The sequence below is a fragment of the Takifugu flavidus genome, chromosome 1, assembly GCF_003711565.1.
Source record: "Takifugu flavidus isolate HTHZ2018 chromosome 1, ASM371156v2, whole genome shotgun sequence".
Taxonomy (NCBI): domain Eukaryota; kingdom Metazoa; phylum Chordata; class Actinopteri; order Tetraodontiformes; family Tetraodontidae; genus Takifugu; species Takifugu flavidus.
In genome coordinates, this window is record NC_079520.1 from 26,869,489 (window position 1) to 26,890,736 (window position 21,248).

Consider the following 21,248-nt stretch of genomic DNA (forward strand, 5'->3'; position numbering starts at 1 on the left):
TGAGAGAGATGGTGGAGATATCTAACTCCCGATGGTCTCTGGGTCGCGCACCCATGGCCGCGAGGATAGGAAGCAATTTCCATTAGACTTGGAGCTGATTGCACCGAGCTGTTACGAAGAGGAAAGTGGTGGGCCTCAAAAACAAAAGAGCTTCCATGTGGGGAAACGGGAATGCCGACTTATATCTGTATATTAGCCGCATATTACTGCGTTCAGCCGCACAATCCTACACTTGTGGCCTAAAATAACCTCCTCGGCAAAGGAACGGTGACATAAACATGCAAACAAGCGCTAAGGCACCAGCTTGTCTGTGGAAATGGCCATAAATCCTTTGGGAAAAAACTCCAGTTTGTTTTTGTAGGAAGGAAAAATGCCACTGTTTACTTCTCATTTCAGCTCAGTCTGTTTTGCAATTCCAGGGAACTGAGCGTGGTGTCTGTGGTTTTCCAAGCTGGGCTGCACTCGATACCATATCTTCCTCGAGGGAAGGCAAAGCCCCTCAGCCCCGGCAGGCGGGCTCAGCCGCTAAGTCAGCGTGGTGAAATAATCGAATCCGGAGATGGCGTTGGAATCAGCTGCCAGGCAACAACAGATTAACAAGTTTTCGAGACCGCGGCGAGGGATCCAACACATGTCATGGTCTGGCGGGCAACGCCGCCTCAATAAAGACGTCAAGTCCTCGGTGACGCAATCGAGAGAAACGGTCGGATTGACTGGCTGTTTGTGTCATTAACGTGAGCAGAGGGTTGGGTCATAAATCTGCTCCTCCTGGGCCGCCCGATCCCCAACCTGCTACATCTGCCACCCACGCAAATAAATCTCCCCTGCTTCCAAATCATCCAGGGCGGATTCAAACGCTCCTTAAGGAGGCTCCGGAGATCCCTGAGGAATTCAATGGAAATGTGGCTGCTTTCGGATCGGACACCCATGCTAGCTAAAACCCAACCGTTAGCTCAGACACCATCTGGAGCGATGGTTAGAGAACCTCGGAGAATGAAGCTGACATATTTCAGACGTGAAGAGAAGAAACGGCGCCAGTACCTTGAAGCCATTTTGCGTTCCGCCCTGGGAGCAGCGAGCTGGACCTGCTAAGACCTGTTCTTGGAAACGGCCGCTTGACAGAGCCCATTCAGCTCATTTCAGACGAATTTAGGCAAATTGAATAAATGTGTGCAGACAAACATCAGTCCAGGAAGTGGCTGTAAAAGCTGCTTTTTAAACAAGCTTCTTGCAGCATTAAGGTCCATTCTTTAGCATTTTCGATCACGTATTGGCAGGAATTGAGGAAAATCCTCCCGTGGACAGCAAACCTGCACATTTTTATTCTGGCTTTAGCCACATAGCTGGCAGAAGCTGAGTGTATAGAAAGTGTCACATGACCTTCAAAGGTGACATCATTGTTTAATCATTATAGCCTCTTTTCTAGCAGTTTTTATAAGGTGCTTGTTTTTTTTTATGGGTCTTTCTGACAAAATTGGCACGTGCCAAAGGAATTCCTTTCCGTCAGGTTGGGTTCAGAACACCTCTGGCCTCGCTTTGGTCTGGAACTTCAGAATTAGGCGAGGCCACCATGTTTTCTCCTGCCAAGCAATTCCTGGAGGGGGGTGGGGGGGTCTTTGCTGTATAACTTAATTCCTGATTTAGTAAATGAAGATCTGCAGTTCGACTGCAACCGATGACAACACGACAGTTTCAAACACTCGTCATGGAGACGTTTTAATTGCGTGTGTGTGTGGAGGCCACGACCTTGTGTATTTCAGCTCTCCTTGAGTCGTCAGTTAGGCCGACCTGAAGTTAATTACAGCCAGACCGATTACGTAAACTTTAGATATGTGTTGCGTTCGCCCGGCGACATCCTCTTCCACACCAACGACGTTTTCAAGCGCTTACAAAGCGACGCTAAAGCGTGGAAACCTTCAGAAGAAGCTGAAATCTTATCGCTTCAGCGGCCGAAGATGTTTCCAAACGTCCATAAGGTGATGATTAGGAAGGAAAGCCGTTGTGTTTCCAGGACCTTGGGGCTGGCTGCGGTTGTTTAGAATAGTTTATTGACAGGCCTGTTTCCCATCGCCTGAGCGTCCCCTCGTCTCACACATGTGGCTGCATGGCTGCTTTCAGCTGAGAGGCCGAGGCTTACACGGCTCAGCGGAAGCCCCTGACCCGGACCTGCTACTGTCCATCCCTGCAGAGGTGTCGGCCGGCTTCATCTTCATCGATCTCTCCTGGCCTTCCCTCCACCAGGTACTCCAGCCCTCCACGTTTCTCCTTTTGTTTTGCCAGAAATGTCTTCTGGTTTCCATTTGATTGAAACTATTATTGTGCCGGACCTGATACGGGAGTGGTTGGAGGATTCCTGAACACGCCGTCCATGTGTGGCCAGCGCTCTTGGAAGCGCCCGAGGCGGAGGATCGTTTCGCCTCGCAGTAATCCTCGCCAAAGGTCTGAATTTCACATGTTCGGTCAATTTATTCCATCTCAATAAAAGCCTTGGACGTTCCTGCAGAACTGGAGCCTCCTTCGGACTTTTACAGGGGTTATTTTTGCTTCACATGCTATGAAAGTAACGCCGAGTCTGTTGTTTTTTTCCCCCTCGGCCAGAGGAGCTGAGCTTGTTTTAACAAAGCAGAAAACACAGATATCATCCAAACATCTTGTTACCCGCGGACGATAAACAATCGGCTGCATTTTCATCCCCGCTGGAGTTGGCAGGACATCACTGGAGTCTCAGGTTCCACGCATCCAGCGGAGAACCACTATGACCTCTGACCTTTGTAGAGAACGTTACCCGGACGGACTCGTCTCGAAGGCGTTTTGCTTCACGTCTTTCAAAGAATTTCATTTTTCCGGACAAACGGAAGCCAGCGATCATCAACTGTCAGTTCTATAAATATTCCTTTAAGAGCCGAGCTGGAACTTTTAGTGAACTTTATACTTTACCGAGTCCAGTTTCAGAGCGCGGGCCCTCTGGGACGTCCGCACCTGGTACTGGAAATCTGGTGGTTGATGCTGGTGTTGAAGAGAATGTTGCAGACTCGCTGCATTTGTCAGAAATAGATCATCCGCGACTGTCCGGGTTACTCGCGGTTCAGCCGCACCTTTTCAAGATATCCCAACTTTTGTCAGCATCGGCGTATTTATGGGCCGCTGAGAAATCTGATTTTTTTTGGCTTCTAGGGAAACATTTGACAAAAAACATGACGTGCCGGTTCTGTTCCGAAACCAGGCTCCGATGTGACATAATGACGGCGCATTATGGATGATGTGAAATCTAATATTACTGGCACGGCGAGAGCCGAGCGCCTAGCCGCAGTTGCCACAGCGATCTTCTGTTTTGTGTTTGCCGTTTGTTTGGCCATCGCTTGTCAGATTAATTAAAAAGAACGCGGAAGATAAAGCAGCGAGTAAACACCTCATCTGGTCGGGTTCGCTCTGCTGCGCCTGGATTTCGTAATCCGCGTCCAGAGCCTCGGCGGCAGCGCAGCACGCTCCAGATATGACACGCATCCCCAGAGCAAGGACGGGGAACGGGGCTTGAACTCTCAACCTCGCAGCGGATCGGGCCTGCGCAGCCTTAAGGGAGGGGAGGCAGCGAGGGCAGATGTTGACAGGTCACGTGAGCAGAGAGGAGAAGTCCGGCGAACAGAAACATCTGTAGTAACCTTCAAATACCCCAACGTTATAGTGCAAATCAGAGAAAAAAAACATCTTTCAAATATATCTGCTTTGACTTTATTTGTGTACTGTACAGTATTTCATTAGTCTATATCATGTATATGACAATAATGGCTGTTCTTTACTACAAAATGGTTGCATAAATAAGTTAAATGTGGAAAAAATAAATATGCAGTTCATTCATTACAGTCCGTATTTGTCTGTCGGAAACAGCCCCCCCCCACACACTCATGAACACTCCCGTCAGGTGGTGTGGACCACACAGGTATATGTACAATCACGTTACGGCTCTCAGCTAGCGTGACAGCCCCCACCCACTCATCCACCCATTCCAGTTGCTATTTCAAACATACAGTTGGAAAAAGAAGCAAACACGTTTGGGACAGTTTAGACGACCGAAATCAGGAAGCAACATGAGCGGAAAAACAGCGGTGGTGCTGACAATAAGTGGAAACATTGTGGATATTCTTCATCAACCACATGGGCTTGGTGAGGAAGGGGGCCCGCACCAACACTCTGGGCACCCGGGCTTCCTCTTCCCATCGGGGTCGACCAGTCGAAAAAAATTGGAATTATTGTTTGATTCTCGATTCCGTCGTTTCCTGTTTGAGCTATTTACAGAGTAGGCGCAATCCTGCAGGGAAACATGACGGTCTGGATTCTGGCTCTGGTCGCTGCTCCGCTCAGGCCCGCTGCAAATGAGTTCCGGCGTGGGTGTGCTGGAGCGCGCTCTGCCCCGAGGGGAACGGGACAGCGGCGCACAGATTTTCTGATGCCTCCTACACACACGTGCACCAGCAAACAGGAACCAGCGGGAGGAAATGGCTTTTTAGGACTGAAAGAACTCAGAAATGGCCTCGTTTGGTAATTAAGACGAGTCGCACGACTGACGCTAGCCCTGGCCTCCTCGCGCTGGCTGTCTCCGGACTCGCGGGAATCGGGCTACCGTGAACTGGAGAACTTTAGGCCACGTGCACACTAACATGGATATTTAAGGCTAGCTACACAGACTCCTTTAGGTGTACTGTGATAAGGAATCTAGCTAGTAGCAAAGTTATGAAGTATAACAGAAAGCATAAACTATCGCTATGGTTTGGACCATGTAAGACTCACCACGTCATTTTCTATATTTTGTTCAGTTACGGGATTTTTATTCTGTGGTTCGGCTTCCAGAACAAAGCCCAGTCAGCAACCTTTGGAGCAAATCCAGTTTGTTTTCAAAAAAGGCCTGTCTCTAGTTATGCTAATGTTGCTATTAAAACTAGCCCAAACACTTAAACAGTTTGGCAGAATATCCTTGTTAGTGTGGCTGTGGCCTCACAGGGGTGTCTCGTGACTATAGTCCCACCACCAGAGTCTCCCCACAGTTCCTAGTCTCTCCTTCGCACAAGGAGATGGATTACAACCGCCTCCTTCGGCTCGGACCCGCACCACGAATCATTGCGGTTCTGCATCCGCTGGATGTTTGTACAGATGGACCTAAAGCCTCAGGGAGGGCTTCTCATTATGCTAACATGAAATCTGTTTGAGGGAGGTGTTGATCCGTTGGGGGCGATCGGATACTCGCTATCCAACGAGACGCAGTCGCAGTGTTGTGGCGAGCCCCTGTTGCCGTCTCGCTTGGTCATGCAAAGAAGCGGAGTTCACAGAAACGCTGACAAATGGCGTGGAAAACAAAGAGCGGTGGCAAAAAAGCAGCCCGGCAGCTGAAGTTTGCTCTGGTGAAGTGTTCATACCGCGCCTCCTCCCTGACCGAAGGCGACGCGTCGGTTGCTGCATTGTGTAACATGTATGACGCCTCACGTCAGGGTCGCGTCAGTATGAATTGTCAATCAAAGGCGTGTTGTTTTTGCTCCGTCCTTGAGACGTGCGCTTCTTGCTCCGCTGCCTCCTCAGGACCTCCTTGGCCTCCGACTGGTTGTGGTGAGCCCTGAACCGCTTACACTTGCAGGAGGTCACTATGCGGATTTTGTAAGTCCGAGTGTTGCCGTTGGGGCACTGCAGCTGGATCCTCCTGGTCCTGGAGTGAGCCGGGATGCAGCGGTACTCCGAGGTGTTGCTCCGCCACCACTTGCCGCGGCCGATGGTGTTGGGCATGAGGTGCGCTGGCAGGCACTGGCCCGAGCACACCAGCTCCTTGATGGGTTTGGCGCTGCGGCAAGATCCATCGGTGACGTAGCGGGTGGAACGCAGCTCCCTGCAGCTCAGCTCCGAGGCACCTGGGTGAAAGAGACCAATATCAGCGTTACACTTGTGGCCTCGGCCCAACACAAACACTTTGAAGAACGGGAGTACCGCCGGGTCGACTCAGCTACGGTAAGAACATAAACGGAAAAAAAGGAGCAGCTTTGTGAGTTCACGCTTCTCTCGCCCTGCACCGCTGAGCGTAAAAACATCGAAAATCTACTTTGCTGCCTTTCAGCACAAATAAATTCTACGTTAGCTTTTGTTCCGCTAATACAGTTTAAGCGCACCGAGATCCGAACTCTGATCGGGGGCTAGACAACAGTGATCCAGCTGTTAGCAATCAGCTGATAGCAAATGCAGAGCGGAGGCCCATTAAACAGCTTCATCAAACCATATGGAATTTTGAGCCGAGGGGAAAAGCTGGCACACGGCACTGCCGACATCAGGAAAATGTAAAACATCATCCCGCACAGACCGAGCGATCCGATCGGGTTATTGTCCCGCGTATCATAAACAAGGACGAAAAGATCCTCGGATCTGTTTCCTCTGCGGGAAAAAAAAGGCTGAAGAAGGATTTACGAGAGGTGACTTCCTCAGGAGAACCGGATCTTTTTTAGTAAAGCGCGTACGATGTCACACCGCAGCGGTTGACCCCGAAAAAGTCTCCAGTATTTTCGATACTCTGACAAATATGGGTACATTTGAGTATTTGATGCAGGACTCTAGGTTGAATCTTGCAGTTCTCTGACAGTCAACAGCCATTAATGCTGGTGGGAAAAAATGCAGCAGTCGCACAGTTGCGTGAGCCGGGAACCTCGGCGAGGCCAGGCGGTGGTCAAAGCCTCCGCCGTGACCCCGAGAGGCCATCCCAGGACATAAAAAAACTGGAGAGATGGAAGATAATCTGGGGATTTTCTATTTTTCCTGGGGCCAAACTCAACACACATGCTGCAAATCCACGCAAAAAAACAGAGGCCGGTGCTCTTCCGCGCTTTTCCGGACTCTAGTAAAACGCCTGCCGTGGCGGCTCGAACGCGCTAGTTATCTTTTGATTGGAAAGGTTGAGTTTAAGAAGAAAATGGAAAAGTTACATCCCGAACAGCGACTGTTTCGTTCGAAAAGCAGGAAGCGAGTTGTTGTTAGTGAACAGCTGATGTTTAATGGGAGTCTGACCAGTTTGACCAGTATGAAGAGAGACGGAAACAACCTGGACAATGAAGTGTACGGAAAAATAACAGCGCAGAAGAAACCACAACAATGTGTGTGTGTGTGTATTATTGCCCTCAAACAAACCCCCAAAACTTTAACACACACACATACACACACACACCTACGTGTGTGTAATCAGAAATCAGCATCAAAATAAAAGTGCAATCGGTAGGAATAATAAAATAAAATAAAAATGACAGAACAATTCAAAGCCAACCATTTTTCTGCCGATAAACAAACTCGGAAATGTAAATAAATTATTTGATTTGTCAAATTTTACATTTTTTTTGTTTGTTTTATTTTCAAAGTATTGGAGACAATTTACCTGAAAAAATAAACTCTATAAAACTGCTTGAAACTATTTATAAATCTGGAGTTTAATAATTGTGATAGATCGACAGAGAGCGATCCACCTGTGTCTCGGGTCATACTCACTGTAGGTCACCGAGCTCGTGCTTCTCCCGCCGCTCTTCGCTCGGTTCCCGCCGTTATTGCTGCTGTTCGCCGCCTGCGTCATCGGCTCGTGCGGACTCCGCTCCCGGTAGTCCGGTAAAATCTCTGTGGCGTCGTTCTTCAGCACCTTCCATCCGCGCGCGGCGGTGCAGCATCCCTGCAGCAGCACGAGCGCAGAGCTGGACACGAGGAGGACCAGAGACACCTGCATGCTGCACGAGACGAATGGCACGGGGCGCACGAGAGGCGGCACAAGTAACGCGCGCACCAGGGAGAGAGAGAGAGAGAGAGAGAGAGAGAGAGAGAGATGGGTGAGAGAGCAGCGTCAGTATTTAAGATAGTGACGTCACATCGATAATTAAAGAGGCGTGGCCAAACCTGCGCGAGCCAGAGATTCATTGAGAAACTAAGAGGATGAAGAGAGAAAAGCTCTAAACATAAGAATGTTAGAGAATTAGCAGAGAAATGATCCGACAATAATAATAATAATTATAATAATAATAATAATAATAATAATAATAATAATAATAATAATAATAATATGGGTGCTCGCGGCACTCTTTCATTAATTTGTCATCTGCTAACCGGAAGAGGAGCCACTATCACTTCCTGCTCAATCAGGAGCAGTTTGCTTGTCATTTCTGAATATGATTAATTATTAAATTGATTCAAACACCAGTCGGTGAGATCACACTTACCCAGTGCAGCAGAAAATATTTTTATTACAATTATTTGAAGGAATCAGAAATAAAGGTATTACATTTATTTCCTAAAAGGTTTCTGGGGCTCAAAAAAATCAAAAATAATTTTTTTTTAGGATCACAGTGAGAGTTTTATTAAGAAGAAAAAAATCGACATTCCTGCAAAATTCTTACTGAGAACCAGAAAAAGAAGAATGAGGGGAAATTTCCTTTGGGTTTTTAAAACGTGATTGAACGGAGCAGAAACCGGAGCCCGGTACCGAACTGAAGATTCGAGTAAACGCACCGGTACCGTCATCGCCTGGTTAATACCGGGTTTAACTATTTATTCACTAAGATCACGTTTATTGGAGCTGTCAGGGGTTCAGGACAGACTGACCTTCCTCAGGTTCTCCCTGTTCCTGCAGAGGTTTTCAGAATGTTCCTGGTCTGAATCGAGCAAAGATCTTACAAAAACCCCATCGGTTCCGTGTCCTCTGTGTCTGGTTTAAATAAAACTACACGATCTGGGTTCTTGGCTCCCACCGGCTCCCGGAGAAGTGACAGAGTGCTGACAGATGGAGGGGCTTTTATCCGAACACTGCCCCCTGGAGGACGGTGGGAGAAGGAGCGGAAGTCCTCGGTGGGCGCTGTAAATCAAACATTTTCGTCTCTTTCTCTTGTTCCAACACAGAACTGGAACAAAAAAAGACTCGTGTTTACTAAAGCGTGTTTGATCCTAAATAATCAGCAAATATGATGTTGGTTAATAAAGAGAGCAGAAGCCGCAGGAAACGTTCCAACTTTCTGGTAGATTAATGGAAATTCGGGTTAAAGTAATTAATCTGAAAGTGAGTTGGCAACAACACGTAGTTGATTTATGGAATTAAAAACTACCAGGATTTATTAAAAAAAAAGAATAAATTGTTTAAAGCAGCTAAATGAGTTCAGAGACGAAAACATCAGGTTTCAGCTACTTTGGTCCAGGTTTGGGAAATAAAACCCCTTTGAAAACTTTTTTTCATCCGTTCTTTGAGTCTTTTTCTTGTTGAAAGTTTGAATGAGGAACATTTGGGGACGTCTCCCTGCCAAAGATGGATGGTCCCTGTGGCCACACGCAGCAGCTTTGATTGCATCCTTCCTTCTGAATTTAGTGTCTCTGCTCCATCTCCTGGTCTCCTCGACAGGAACCATCCCACTCGTACCAGAACCTCTGTACGGACCCGTCGGAGCTCCGGATTCTCCATTTTTACAGTGTAACTGAAACAGTGGCCACTTTCCTGTAATATCGCCTCTCAGGAGGTGACATCATCGGCGCTGCTGACTGATTCTCTGGAAAATCAAGGCTGACCTGCGATCCACGGCGGACTGGAACCCTTTGCTTCCACTTTTCATGTGTCCGTTATCAGCCGGATGAATAAATTATCCGACTTTCATCCTCTGTTGTCTCCGGCTTCAATCGCTCCTCCTCTAATCCGCTTGTCATCGGTGGCGCCAACAGCGTCAATCTGAGGTTGCCTGTTTCCACTTTGAAGGCTGCCTCTTCAGATAAACCGGGAGATGATTCACGGACCTCATCCGTCTGGATGGAGACAGGATCCAGATCCTCTGCAGAAGATGCTGCACATCACCTCCAATAAAAGGCAACAGCGGCAGTGACGGACGCCGCGGCGTTCCCGCAGCAGCCTGAAAGCATTACAGCCTCTTCGGGACGTTGCAGATTTACGGTGCGGATCGGGAGATGTTCAGAGGATCCGGTTTCTGGTTAAACAACCGTTTAAAAAGGAACAAATTTGGTCCCGGTGAGGTGAGATGTCGCCGAGCAGATGTTTGCTCTGTCAGCTCACAGATAGAAGGTTCTGGTTTGGGTTTCTTCCAGGTCCTGGTACTGGTTTCCTCCCACAGAACATTAGGCTCTGAACGGAGACCCGTCCAGCCTGTCCTCCAGTGACCCAGTGACCCTGGTCTTTGATCTGGTCCGGGGTTGGTTTAAACGTTAAAACTTTATTAGATATAAAGTTAAAACATTGGGCTAAAAGTTCATCCAATGGGGCCAACGTATGAAAACCAACGATTTAAGGGTGAGAACCCGCAAAGCCCTTTGATCTAAAGGCAATATCGAGGCGAACTGGCTCAAACACGCTAAGGAACAAAGCATGAAAGTAAAAATGTGGCTCAGCTGCTGCCCGTGGGCTCTATTTGAGAGTGTTCCATTATTGATTCTAGCTCTGCTCTCCGTCACTCCACATATCACACACACACACACACACACACACACACACACCATCCGTGTCTGTAATGAAAATAGAATTTCACCACCAGCTGAAGGAAACAGTCAAGTTTACTTGTGCTAATGTTCTAATGTTTCACCAGCGTGCGTTAGCCTAAAGTCTGGCGCAGGGCAGGAAGGTCGCCGGAAGGCCGATAAACGGTGGGACGTGAAGTCCAACGACGGCTTTTCACGTGGATTCCACAGATGAAAGGAGGAGATTAAAGCCGACAGGTCGTAAATCGCACCTCCGCTACTTCCACCGTTGTTGAGCGACTCACCGAAATAGAAAGAAACAATGTCGCCTCGCAGCCAAGCGGTGGGAACTGTGGGAGCGAGACTGACTGGGCCCCAGAAACCACACGGAGCTGTTAGCTAACCATCCTCAGCCTCAGACAGCGCCGCTCACCACCAGCACGCCGTCTGCCAGTCAGCCGCCCGACCACACGTTATTTTTAGCGTTTAAAAGGAATCACCCGACAAATTATTCTCAATAAATTCAAGACTGGAATGTGCTAGCATGTGCGCCTTAGCTCTCGGCTGGCTGAGTTTGACTTGGGAGGCTGCGATGTTACATATGAACAAGTGACACAACCAAAAAATGTAAATATTGAAGTGGAGACCGTAAAGAAATGATCGGACAACACATGAAAATGTAAACTGGATAGCGACGCATTAGGTTAGCTACAAAATGTAATAAAATTCAAATTGTAATTAGCTCAAAAAGCAAACATCTCAACAGAGCGGACCACAAACACGGCGCAGCAGTGACTCATGCTAGCTAAATGTACATGTGCGTCATAACTCCTCGTTTTACGCACTTTATGCTTCGCCTTAACGGCCAAAATCGAGAATAACAAAAACAGTTTCTCGCAATTCGATGGTACCAGTTTTAGAAATGTGTTAGAACCGCTAACCTAGCTTAGCATAAACACTGCTTCCCTCTTTAGTTTCCAAACTACGTGCAGCGACACTTCAAACGTTCGCTAATTAACATGTTTGTCGGATCGCGATACAAACAGCTGCATAAACAACAATTTGTGGTCGGCCGCCGCCGCTGCTGACAGAGACGCTCATCAACTGCAGGCGTTTCGGCATGAAGGCGGATACCCACTAAAGCCGCAACGCTTTATTTTGAAATTACAGAAAAACGTAGAGTTTGTTAAGAGGCACCGGTGCCGACACGAGAGCTGCAATTACAATCATGAAGCTTTGCTGAGGTGGCAACGTTACGCCTTTCAGCGCTAACACGCTTGTCGTATCAGCGACTCCCCCTTTTCCCACTTTTTACGACAACAAAACTCATTTAAAATTAAAATGGAAAATTATTGATTGCTATGCTAGGTTTCGCCAGAAGAAATTAAACTAGCGCGATTGGTTTTTTGGGACCTAGTTGTGGGAATTGTTTCTTACTCTTTGGATGACTAAATCAGGTCCGGAGGGTCGATTCTTCCTATCTGATTTCACTTATGGTGCCAAACAAAGTACTTTACGAACTTTTCCGTTCGCGCCTCTTTAAGCTGCCTTCAGGCGCAAGTATCGAACTTCACTTTCCCGCCGGCTGCGCCGCCGCTCTCGCCCGTTGTGATTTATGTCGGTGTCGAGTGAGAAATCCGCACGGTGAAAGCAGCAAATTTTTCCCGACCCTGCAGGTATCCCAGAATATTTCCACATCATGTCTGGCGCGGCGCCGCAAGTCGCGGCGCTAATGTCAATATTTTCAAGGTTTTGCGGCGCGGTTCAAGGTTCGGTTTTTACTGGACGGATAAAAGCGGAGCGTTAGCGGCGAGAAGATTCCGCCGCTCTGGGATTTAATCCCTTAAAGGCCCAGTAAACTCGGAGAGTCGTGTCTCGGCTCGTCGTGCGAGGGCGCCGGGGCCGCCGCCAGCACCGAGCCCACCCAGCGTGCTGCTTCCTGACAGAGTCCAGCCTTTGTTGTCTACACAAATGTTGCCTTCCTGCACCTTTTCACAAAGTGTGACCACACGTGGAAGCTCTCTCGGCCTGGATTGCTTACATACTTGGCAGAAATTTCACGCTACGGCTGAGCGAGTATCCGCAGCAATCAGGATCACCGAGGCCCAGTTCCAACACAACGAGGTGGATCTCGGTACCATCAGATGTCAGGGGAGATTTTTTTGAACACATAAAGCTAAAAAAGCTGCGCTAACGTGCTAGCCGGGAACCCCTAAACAATGTTGCACACTAATGACGTGTCGGCGTTACGAATACAAGGCCGTTAATTTTGAGCAGGTGATGCTAATTAAGTGGTACAGCCCATCTGGAGCCAATTAAAACAAGAGTCAACAGAATTCCTGTAACAGGACTGGACCAGGGATGCAGAACTCTTTACTGCGTTAGCATAAAGAGCAGGTTTTTAGTTAATATTGCGACAGCTCGCTCCAGCACCCTCATGGGTACCACAGCTTTAACTACCCACAAGTCTGTTCCAGAACTCGAAACAGGGTTCAGGGTCGGACCTCCGGGAAGAGGTCTCGGTTGTTCTTGATCCGAACTGCCGTCGGTTTGCACGTTAATGGATTTCGTAAATTAAAAAAATAGAGTGTTGCCCCTAGATGTAAGGGAATGGAGTAGCCCGAGGAGTACCCCTTCAGTTAAAGAGGTTCCTCCCAAGGTTCCTCGTGGATGTTCAGTCACAGTTTTTGTGTGTATTCGGTACCAGAAGAGGCCCTAATCTGGCAGTTGTATCCTCGAATCTGCAGGTGGGCAGGGCCAAGGCGGCGTAGCCGGTATCGTAAAATTGAGAATAAACAAGCAGGAACTTGGAAGCGGATCTGAGGATCCCTCTGCTCGAAAATCCACTTCTATTCTAAAAATTATCCCCCGACGCCGAGTGTGGTGGGGGGAGCTAAAGACGGGGTCTTGATTTGGTTTGACTTGACAACGTGAAGCGGAGGAGCGGGAAATTATTGGCTGCAATAACGTCTGAAAGTGTCCAGTGAGTGAAGTCCTGTTGGAAGGTGATGGATGAGCCTGTGGAATTTATGGGAGGGGAGAAATGAATCATTTCCTCCCATAAACAAGCATCAAACCAAGATTCCACCCATGTTGTTCAAACGCGAGCGCCGCGCGCACGTCCCCCTTTGAAGCTCCCTGCTAAGCACAACGTTTTAATTCCGATTTTATTGGAATTGTAAGCAAAGCTGAACCCAAAACCGAGTCGGCCGTGACTCCGGCCGCTCGCTGTAAACAGTCGCGCAGCTGAAAGAAATGGCACTTCATCACAGGGAACCGTGTTATTGATGAGAGCCGGGGGCCCCAGAGGGCCCTCCAACCTGCTGCAACATATAATCCCTCCGTTCCAGCGCAGCCACTTCCTGACCGGCTCCCCCGAGGCCGCGGTACATGCTCTTTCTCCATCAGACGTCCCGGGTGCGAGCGCTGGGATCCAGCTAGCAGGTGGACTCTCCGAAAACCCTCCGGAATCCCGACAAAAGTTCATTTTGCTTTCCGTGCGGCAGCCACTTCCTGTTTCCTCCGCTTTGATTGACGTGTTGATGTTGACTGCGGCTCAGGTTCTGGAGAATGTTGGTTAGCCTGCAGATCGCACGCTGCGTCTGGAAAGTACAAAGTTAAAGGGTTCGGGGCCCGGGCCTTGTGGGACGCCCTCCATTAGTGTCAAAATGTTGCTTTAAAGAATGATTACGATCCTGACCTGGCTCACGTTGGTAATTTACTAACACTAATGTTACATATTGGATTTCCCAAACACGTACTTTGATTTTTTTTTTGTTTTTTATTGGCATGAAAGATCAAAATCACACTACGTTTAAATTTAGCTTTGTAGCGTTCCTCCTAAAATCTTAATTTTTCCCACGACTACACTGAGGATGTCTGAAATAAGGGTCTGGGTTCTGGCTTCTGGGGGTCTGCAGCTGCTCTAATCATGGAGGAGACGACCTCGGGCTGCTCTGTAACACCGAACCGTCCCAGGTGCTCCGCGCAACTCACGTGTAGCATAAAATTAAAGCTTTTGTCTTTTTCCTCATCTCACTCCCGTGTTTGATGTGAAATCATCTGGTTTGTCTCCAGTTCCTGTTTTTGGCCTTTACTCGCTGCAGTTTAAAACGAGGATTTGCCTCCACCTGGTGGCGGAAACGCGCAACTGCAGATGTGGAAAACGGGAGTTTTTTTCATCCGGGTGGGGGTTCTGAGGCTGTCACGGCGCTCAGAGGTGTGAATTCACCCTGCAAAGGTTACCGGGGGGGGCACACAGAGACTCTAATGAGCCTAATTTTCACATCTCTGAAGGCCTCCATGAGGAAAAATGACCTCTGTCAGGGTGGAAAGCGCTCCGGAGCTCAGCTCCATGTCCAGGAGCCAGAGCAATCTTAGAACAATCACCCCCTGATTTGGTCGAAGCCCATCTAATCGTCCCGACAGGAGCCGGATAATAGTTTCCGCAATTTTGTAGCATTCTGATTCCAGGCTTGTTCAAATTTCCTGCTTCTCCGCGGACGCTTATTCATCATCCCGCTCCTGAAACCAGCTCATTACCCCGTTCCTGACCTCCGGTCTCTAATGCGTCTGTGTGACAGCAGCCAGTATATCACAGGAAAACCACAGAGGTGGAGTCCTGCTGCAGCTGCACCCACATTTAACCCCCCCCCCCCCCCTCCCCAAGCAGTCGGTGGGATTAATAATCATTAGTTTTCCTGGAGATGATTCCGGGTTGATTTTAGGCCGTCAAGGAAACGCAGCACTGGTGTTAGCGTACAGGACCGCAGCCGTTTATTTGTTAAGACAGAAGAAAAGTAACACAGCAATTTAAAGTCAAGTGCACTTCGATCCTGGTCCGGGTCTGCCGGGGAGCCGGGCGCTTCCCGCTCCGAGGGCAGGCGCCAACTAAAAAAATAAATAAAAATAAAAAAGCCATCGGAGGAATCCATCTTCAGCGTAAGGCTTCTGGGTGAGTCTGCGGCGGCATCGGCGACGGACGCCCTCTGGGCTCCCTGGAGCGTTCCCTCTGCACCCTGTCAGGTATCGGCTGTCAGAGTTCCCAGGTTTTTCCCTCCAGATGGCTGAGATCCCCCTCGCGGGACCGCGGGTCCGAACTGGCGTTCCTCTGTGAGCTTAAACCACAGCGGGGGCCTCCTGCTAACCATTCAGCAAACTGGGACCATGAATTACAATCAGCACTCCAGTTTAAGATGAATCCCTCCAGCAGCCGAGCAAATAAAGAACCTCTGATCTACTGAAATCCTCCTAAAATTGGAGGAGAAACGCAAAAACTCATCCGGGATCAGTGAAGAAGTTGGACTGCAGCAATTCACGTGACACGTTCAGGATATTTAACATCGCACGTTAGTGGCATTTCACCTTCTTGGGAACACGATATCGCCTGTAGCTGGAGGACAAACCACAACATGACGCTACATGGGAAACAAAAGAGGTGGGGTGTTACCTGCGCGCACCAGCAGGGGGCAGTGTGTTCACATGGGACAACAAGCTAATGCTATGGACCACACCGCTAGCTAAACTACTGCTGTCATTAAATATTCAAATGTCAATTCTTATTGTTGAGAATCTGTAAATTTTGAACGCTAACTACTCATTACAACACGTTACGTGTCGCGCTAATATTAGCGCGACACATAAATCGGCACCTGGCCTACAAACGGTTGAATGTTCCGCAAAGTGGAAGCAAAATTATTCTGGCTAATAGGGTTAGCAGTTTTACGCGACTTTAAAACTAGTAACAACTAGTTAAAATCCCGGTGATATCAACCTGCAGACGCACCGGGAGCCGGCGTTGCTAAGGCAGCTAGCCTTGTTCTTATTCCCGTGCTAATGTTCCCTCCACTTCTGGGGTTTCATTCAATCAGATTAGCGCTGACGCTCACGACCTCCGGACGCCTCTTTACTGACGGCCCACATTTGGCCCGCTAATAAACGCCTAGGCGGGAGGTTGGAAGAGCCACGTGGATCCACTACTGCCCCCTGCAGGTTACCGCCGGTAACCGACGGACACTAACGCATCAACTTAAGTGTTTAACATGTAGCTAACGTGATATATTAAGACGTACAGACGAAACCTACACGGTATACAGACAGTGCTCATACATTCATATATGTCAACACTTAAATACATGTGTATATTCATACGTGTACATATATATCAGGAGGGATAAATAGTGCCGTTACTGAGGCGCATTCACGCCAAGACGATTAGCTTTGATTACATTCTACGTATCTGGAGGCGGCGCCGCCACGGCGTCCGCAGCGTTCTGTCGCGGCCGTGAGCGGCGTGTAGCGAGAGGCAAAGGTGTTGGTGGAACGGCTGGGAATCGGCAGTGGAAGTTTGCTGGAACGCCGCGCAACGCGGGCGGCACCCGTCCAGCCGTTACCGTAGCAACGGACGGCGCGTCCGCGCCAGCCACCGCGGGTTCCGAGGCGGGTCTTTGTGCGTTACCGTTACGTGTTCTGATGGGATGTTTGGGACCTGAGCCGCCTGTTCTACACCAGCGACGGTCCCGGCAGTGGAAAACTATGGAATGGTTGTGCTATAATTCCTTATAGCTGGGAATCGGGTCTCGTTTGTCATCTTGAGGGACGTGGAGGATGAAGGTTTAGCGCGTTTTGAGTGTGTGTGAGCGTGTTTATCTACAGATACAGACTGGTTGCTGGTTTGGTCACGGCGGGCTGCAGGGGTCAGTCAGAGCAGCTGTAGCCTATGATGGGAGGAGGACCCCCCCCCCTCATCTGCTCTTCAGTCTGCCCACCTCCCCGTTCAGCCTCCCCTCCTTGGAGAGCTTCTCGTTGAGCTGGCAGAGCTGCCGCAGGAAGCCGTCGTTGGGGCCGATCTCCCTCTTGTGCCTGACGGTGGCCACGGCCAGGCGGGCGTCCATTTTGTGGCGCAGCATCAGGTACGCGACGACCATGGTGGCCGAGCGGCTGTAGCCTTCCCGGCAGTGGACGTACACCTTCCCTGCGGAGGCAACGTTGGGATCAACGAGAGAATCCGGGGAAAATTGAGTAATTTACCCAAAACAAAACTAAATCGCAGGTTTTCTGTCAGAAAAGCTTCAACTCTTGCTGAACACTGACCCCTGCTGGGCAGAGACGGTCACAGCACGAGCGCTGATCACTTCCAGATCTCAGTGGATCACCAAAGATCCAGAAATAAGAACAAATAAAGGAACCCGAGACCTTCGTTACATGTGAAACTGCTCCGCTTCGGCAGAAGTTTGGCTCCCGAAGCGAAGCATCTTTAAAGCTGCTGCGTCGGGCTTCTCTCTGACTCTCATTACCGACCGGCCCAAACCCCCCTGGGAGCAGCAGAGATCTGCCCATTCTGCACTTCGCTGGAAACCCGACGCCGCGGCCCTCGCGGCGCTCCTCTCCTCCGCTCACGTCCTCCCATCCACCTCCTCCGACCTCCACCCACAACAGTCTGCAGCTGCTGCCAATAAAGCCGCCTCGGATCGATGTCGACTCTGCTGTATCCTCTTGTCAGACACGCAGCATCGCTGTTCATCGCCGACGGGTTGTTAGCGCGCGACAGCTAACATTAGCAATCCTGCCGGTGGGACGTTCGGGTCCAACGTGGCCGGTAGGGACGGGTTTGCGTAGACGTGCTAGAGAACCTCGCAGTTGGGCGTCAGCGACATGAACTCACCTTTGCCGTTGTTGTGCGCTAAGGCCCTGTCGATAAAGTCGGCCCCCTCCTCAAAGAAGGCACTCAGGTTGAACTGCTCCGTGTCGTTGGCCCGGATGCCGTGGTAGGTGATGCCCGTGCCGGCGTAAAACTCCTCGCTGGTGTTGACGTGCATGAAGGAGGTGCCCTCGGCCACGTTGAGGACGTGCGTCACGCCCAGTTTCTGCAGGCGCATCGTGTTCTGGGCTACGAACCTGCGGGGGGGAGGGGAGGGGTCACTTTGGCACCTTTTTACCCAAAAGCCGCTGCATTTTCTACCACTGGGTGGCGCTAATTGCAAGGAAAATCGCGATCACAACAGAAAAAGCTCAGCCAGGTTATTTTTCTTCCCGTTGCCGAATAGCGGAGGATCGCGTCGCTATTACCGTAGCATGACTGATGCTAGCAGCGGCATCACACGCGCGCACATGTCAACGTGCTTGTCTGCGTGTTTACAGTCGAGGCCGACGAGGAGGACGGGTGACCCTGAACTACTCCCCAGAGGTGCTGGGACCTCGTAAAACATCGCCGTCGCCGCGACGATGGAGGCAGACGCGTCGTTAAAACGCCTTATTTTTTTCCCTGCTAATAGATGAGGAGTTGCTGACGTGCGCGCCCCGTGGAATTTGCTCGGCTTGTGCACGAGTCAGAGGCCGTTAAGTCAGGAACCGACGGCGCTGCTGACATTTACCTGGACCTTTTTCGCAGTGGGATCTGCAGTCCCTGAACATCCATTATTTAAGAGCAGGCTGCGCACAGCTGCTACCGCGCTAACAACAGCCACACCTGACGTGTGACCCTGAGCGGCGGGGGCTGCGACCGACGGCGGCGTCCATCACACGGGGAGGGGAACGTTTTAGCCCCCGCTGATCATTACGATCGGTTCCCGAAGCCTCTGATGTGAGGGCCTCGAATGAAGCTGACCGTTGGTACGCTAGCTTCTATAAAAAAAAACTAAATCCGTATAAAAACCCATCAGGCTAGGCTACGGCGGGTTAGCAAGGATTGAGCCCTCTTCCACAACAACGCGCATTAGAAACACTCTGGAGGGCGACGGTATCGACCGAACCAAGGCTCCGCGTGACCGGTATGGCGCCGCCGCCACGAGACCGTCCTCCGAGCTTTAATTTCATTAATCCAGAGGGAAAAATCCTGAATTCTCTCCACCTTGAACTGGAAAAAAGTGTCTCGAAACCACAGATTCAGAGTGAAAAAGTGGGCCAGCGGCCTCGTTTCCTGTGGGAAGCCATGAAAACTCAGAGGAATGAAATCTTCAAGGGCAAAGCTTTTGCCTGGGAATCATGTTCCTTCACCATGACTCCGCCCCCCCTTAAACCACGCCCCTTTAACCGTTCCGTACGCCTAAAACGTACCGACCACTTGTAGCCTCGGAGCCTCAGACGGGCCCCCGGATCACCCCGCTAGCGGCGGCCGCCCACCAGCCGGACTCTGTGAATCGTAGATTTTATTTTTGCACGTTTAATCGGGCGATCAGCACGCGTTAGCGTCGTTTTAAGGAGTCAGCGAGTCGTGACTTCCTGTCGCAGACACAGATTAATGCGTACAAATATAACGCAGCATCGTCGGGGTAGAATGTGACTTTACCAACTAACATCATCCAGAATATTTCAGTTTATTTATTTATTTATTTTTGTGGGTTGGATCAATTTCAATGATTTAGAAATGCAGTTTAACACCAACCAGGCAACACAAGAACACATCTGGATTGATGTTTTCCTTCCCTTGTTAAAATCCCTGATCAATTACAGCGTATTGATCAGCACACAGGTCAGTTAGAACTGATTAACAGCCAAACAGCCTGTTGTTGTTGTTGTTGTTTTTGAACTGACAAATAAGGTTGGTTTACTCCTGCAGCTCGGGTGACCGCGAGCTCCTGCCTTTGTTTACCTGTTTACCCTCGACGTTGCTTTCATCCCCACGATGAACGACGGTGTTACGCAACGTCCACCTGTCTGACGCACGTCGCCCTCCCGCCACTGGTGGTGTTTTTATTCGTTTGTTTGTTTGTTTGTTTTTTCCTTCCCCTCGCGAGGACAACAGGCTGTTTGTCGCCTCCGCCCTGCGCGCGTGATCCGCGGCTGCGACACCGCCGTCGCCGCGTCCCACCTGTAAACACGGCGGAGAGGAAGGGAGGCGACTCACGCGTTTCCCACGTAGATCCTGGGGAAGACCTCGTTGAAGTGCTGCGTGGGGAGGCTGTAGAAGCCGCTGCCGTCCGACAGCAGCTCGTTCAGTTGCTGGACGGTCACGTCGCCGCCCGGAGCCGGAACACCAGGCGGCGGCGGCGGCGGCGGCGGCGGATGCTTGGCCGGACTCAGGTGCTTCTTCATGTCGCTTCTTCTCCCGAATTCGTCAGACGACCCGCTGCTCGGCGCTCGCGAGGATCCCCCGGTGGCTCGCGTGCATTTTATCCCCCCCTGCGAGAGTCGTGCGCGCGCCGTCTGCCTGTCTACAAGGTGTCTGGAGGCGCGAGCGCTCCGCCGTCGCCCCGCCACATGACGTCGAGTTAGCGGAGAGTTTGAATTCTGTTTCCGGTTAATTCCTTCAAGGTAAAAGCCGACAAGCTACGAGAAACCGAAAAAGAACCAAACAAATGATTAAGTTTTTATCTCCAGGACCACAGAGTTGTCTCATCCTCTGGGTTTACACCGGAAAACGCGGTTTATTTCCAACAGCAGCGTTTGTGTGCTTTTAACTCCAAGAGGAGTTTTCTACAACTTCCGGTATTGTTCCTGCTTATTCCCCGCTGACTTGACGCTCTCCGCCGGCAGACACACCCCATCGACGGTCCGACGGGGACGGAGTTGGACCGCAGGAGGAGCGGACACAACTGGACTGGGTCTAGCAGACGAACCAAGACGTCCGCTGTTAACGGGTTTGTGTGTAACTGAAGCTGAATTTAATCCGAATTAAGGAGACGTTCGTGCGCGTCTGCAGGTATAAAAGCCCGCCAAAAGCCAAACAAACACGTAAAAATGATAGTAGATTGATGGGGGGAAAAAAAAAAAAAAAACATCAAAGGGGGTGACGTCATTCATTCACACGCTACAAAAGAAAACGTGAAACGTCTCGGATGAACGAGGGGCCTCGTGGGTGCAGT

General features: G+C 50.0%; 2 protein-coding genes across 3 annotated transcripts; both read right to left on the reverse strand.

The window, feature by feature from the left end:
• Positions 1-3,706: 3,706 nt before the first annotated feature.
• Positions 3,707-17,331, reverse strand: sost (sclerostin). Of its 2 annotated transcripts, none has more exons than XM_057052422.1 (3): positions 17,214-17,331; positions 7,504-7,733; positions 3,707-5,891 (listed from the first exon to the last, which is right to left on the reverse strand). In XM_057052422.1, exons 2-3 carry the CDS (start codon positions 7,730-7,732, stop codon positions 5,488-5,490), a joined length of 633 nt encoding a protein of 210 aa, XP_056908402.1. In that variant the 5' UTR covers position 7,733; positions 17,214-17,331; the 3' UTR covers positions 3,707-5,487. The 2 variants fall into 2 exon arrangements, with proteins under 2 accessions (XP_056908402.1, XP_056908391.1); XM_057052411.1 differs by lacking the exon at positions 17,214-17,331 and adding an exon at positions 8,602-10,432.
• On the reverse strand, positions 15,200-20,671 carry dusp3a (dual specificity phosphatase 3a). The gene is made up of 3 exons (XM_057052396.1): positions 20,291-20,671; positions 18,110-18,342; positions 15,200-17,419 (listed from the first exon to the last, which is right to left on the reverse strand). Exons 1-3 carry the CDS (start codon positions 20,476-20,478, stop codon positions 17,190-17,192), a joined length of 651 nt encoding a protein of 216 aa, XP_056908376.1. The 5' UTR covers positions 20,479-20,671; the 3' UTR covers positions 15,200-17,189.
• Positions 20,672-21,248: the final 577 nt, after the last annotated feature.

Excerpts from the sequence above, each read along its gene's own strand:
- sost (XM_057052422.1), bottom strand. The coding sequence starts at position 7,732 with ATGCAGGTGTCTCTGGTCCTCCTCGTGTCCAGCTCTGCGCTCGTGCTG. Across the intron at positions 5,892-7,503 it reads CACGAGCTCGGTGACCTACA|GTGCCTCGGAGCTGAGCTGC; the intron begins GTGAGTATGACC and ends TCTTTCACCCAG.
- dusp3a (XM_057052396.1), bottom strand. The coding sequence starts at position 20,478 with ATGAAGAAGCACCTGAGTCCGGCCAAGCATCCGCCGCCGCCGCCGCCG. Across the intron at positions 18,343-20,290 it reads AGGATCTACGTGGGAAACGC|GTTCGTAGCCCAGAACACGA; the intron begins GTGAGTCGCCTC and ends TCCCCCCCGCAG. Across the intron at positions 17,420-18,109 it reads AGCGCACAACAACGGCAAAG|GGAAGGTGTACGTCCACTGC; the intron begins GTGAGTTCATGT and ends TTGCCTCCGCAG.